This window comes from Cetorhinus maximus, chromosome 14 (genome assembly GCF_964194155.1).
Source record: "Cetorhinus maximus chromosome 14, sCetMax3.hap1.1, whole genome shotgun sequence".
Lineage (NCBI taxonomy): Eukaryota > Metazoa > Chordata > Chondrichthyes > Lamniformes > Cetorhinidae > Cetorhinus > Cetorhinus maximus.
The window spans coordinates 2,089,641-2,091,892 of NC_135892.1; the positions used below are offsets into that span (position 1 = coordinate 2,089,641).

The 2,252-nt window shown below is 44.7% G+C and overlaps 1 protein-coding gene across 1 annotated transcript; it reads right to left on the reverse strand.

Annotated features, from left to right (window-relative positions):
- Positions 1 to 1,303: 1,303 nt before the first annotated feature.
- On the reverse strand, positions 1,304 to 1,963 carry LOC144689353 (peptidyl-prolyl cis-trans isomerase B). The gene has a single exon (XM_078556392.1). The coding sequence runs from the start codon at positions 1,946 to 1,948 to the stop codon at positions 1,322 to 1,324; it is 627 nt and encodes a 208-aa protein (XP_078412518.1). The 5' UTR covers positions 1,949 to 1,963; the 3' UTR covers positions 1,304 to 1,321.
- Positions 1,964 to 2,252: the final 289 nt, after the last annotated feature.

Consider the following 2,252-nt stretch of genomic DNA (forward strand, 5'->3'; position numbering starts at 1 on the left):
AAAACTCACCTTCCTTTGCTCGCTTACCTTACTTGGAACCAAATATAGGCTGACTAAGAGTTTACAAGAATGAGAGATGGTCTAATTGAAACATATAACAATCTTAAAAGGCTTGACAAGGTAGATGCTGAGAAAATGTCTACCCTGTCTGATGAGTGGAAAACACAGGGTCTCAGTCTCAGGATAAGTGACTGGCCATTTAGGATTGAGATGAGGAAAAATCTCTTCACTCAGAAGGCTATGAATCTTTGAAATTCTCTATCACAAAAGGTAGTGGATGCTCAGTCATGAAGTATATCCAAGACAGAGGTTGGTCAATTTCTGAGCACTAAGGGGATTAAGGGATATGGGTACATTGTGGGAAGCTGGAGTTGAGGTAGAAAATCAGCCATGCCCTGATCGAATGTTGGAGCAGCCTTGAAGGCTTGAAAGGCCATCTTGTGCTCTTTTTGTCTTCTGGCCTTGTGTTTCCTTTGCTTCATGGCAGCGACCTGCAGCCAGGCGATTTCCTACTTCCGCTGGCTGCCTAGGAGGACATCCTGGCTGGTTTCGAGTGGAATCCAGCAGCAGGAATTTTAAATCAGGCCCAGGAGTTAAAATATCGCGGAGTGGAAGGATCCTTTCCTGCTGCTGCTGCCAAATCCCCGATTCCCGTCCTGTGTTATAATTGGGGTCTAAATATCTTCAAAATTCCATTATTAGTCTTCTTAAGATTCTGTCATATCTTCTGAGCTTTGGTCTGATCGCAAGGTCCATCAAGGTGCACTTCTCTCAATGCAGTGTTTGGTTTTTAACAAGGGTTAGGCAGAATCTTTGCGGGGGCTCCTATATTGCCCAATAATGATATCTGTTGTCATTTAAATACCCTGCATATCTTTACTTTTTCCTCATTCCTGGGATGTGGGTGTCGCTGGCTAGACCAGCATTTATTGCCCATCCCTAATTGCCCTTGAGAAGCTAGTAGTGAGCTGCCTTCTAAGATCTAATCTTAAGTGTTGTTTAAATCTGTATCAGATTGTTATTTGTTTCACACTGGACACTGAAGGGCTGCTTTTCTTCACCAGATGAAAAGGTGAGGAAAACTAGGGGAGGAGGTACCTTCTCTGGCCTGGGAAATGCCTGTGCTCCTGGCAGCAGAGAGGATAGGTACATTTTTTTTATTTTTTACAAAGCTGGTAAGAACCAGATTCCGGAATGTTCAGATATCTACACAGCCTGGAAGCCCAGGATCAAGTTTAACGTTAACAGTTTGGTTGCTGGGGCTGAAAGTGTGATGGGCAGAAAGCCCAGTTTCTGCAGCTCCCTGCCCATCACAGACAGTTCACTCTTTGGCAATAGCATAAGGTTTTTCCACCTCAATCTTGCCACACTCTGCGATGACCACATCTTTCAGTGGTTTATCTCTGCTGTCTGTCTTTGAAGCCTCAATTTTTTTCACAACATCAAATCCTTCGATGACTTTTCCAAACACAATGTGTTTGCCATCGAGCCAGCTGGTTTTGGCGGTGGTGATAAAGAATTGGGATCCGTTGGTGTCTTTGCCGGCGTTAGCCATACTGACCCACCCTGAGCCATAGTGCTTCAGCTTGAAGTTTTCATCAGGGAAACGGTCACCATAGATGCTCTTCCCACCAGTACCATCTCCACGGGTAAAGTCCCCTCCCTGGATCATAAACTCTTTGATGACTCGGTGGAATTTGCTATTTTTGTAGCCAAATCCTTTCTCCCCTGTTGCTAAAGCAACAAAGTTTTCAACTGTCTTCGGAACAGTCTTCCCAAAAAGACCAAATACTATGCGGCCTGCATCCTCATCGCCAATCTTAATATCAAAATACACGTTGACGGTCACTTTAGGCCCCTTTTTCTTCTCCTCTGCCTGTGAGGCCCTGGGGAGCAGGAGGAAGGTGAGGGCGGCAGTCAGCAGCGCGGCAGCGAGGAGCAGCTTCATCTTCCAGTCGGAGAGGCGCAGAGCACAAGATAGAGAAACACTTACACTTATATAGTGCTATCCACAAACTCAGGACATCCCAAAGCAATTTACAGCTAATTAAATGCTTTTGAAGTGTAGTCACTGTTGTAATGTAGAAAAACTGGCAGCAAATTTACACATAGCAAGTTCGCACATACACCAGTGTGATAATGACCTGATAAACTGTTATAGCGATGAGGGGTAAATATTAGGCATGGTCCTGGGGAAAACCCACCTGATCTTCTTCAAAATAGGTTCTTGGGATCATTTACATTCACCTGAG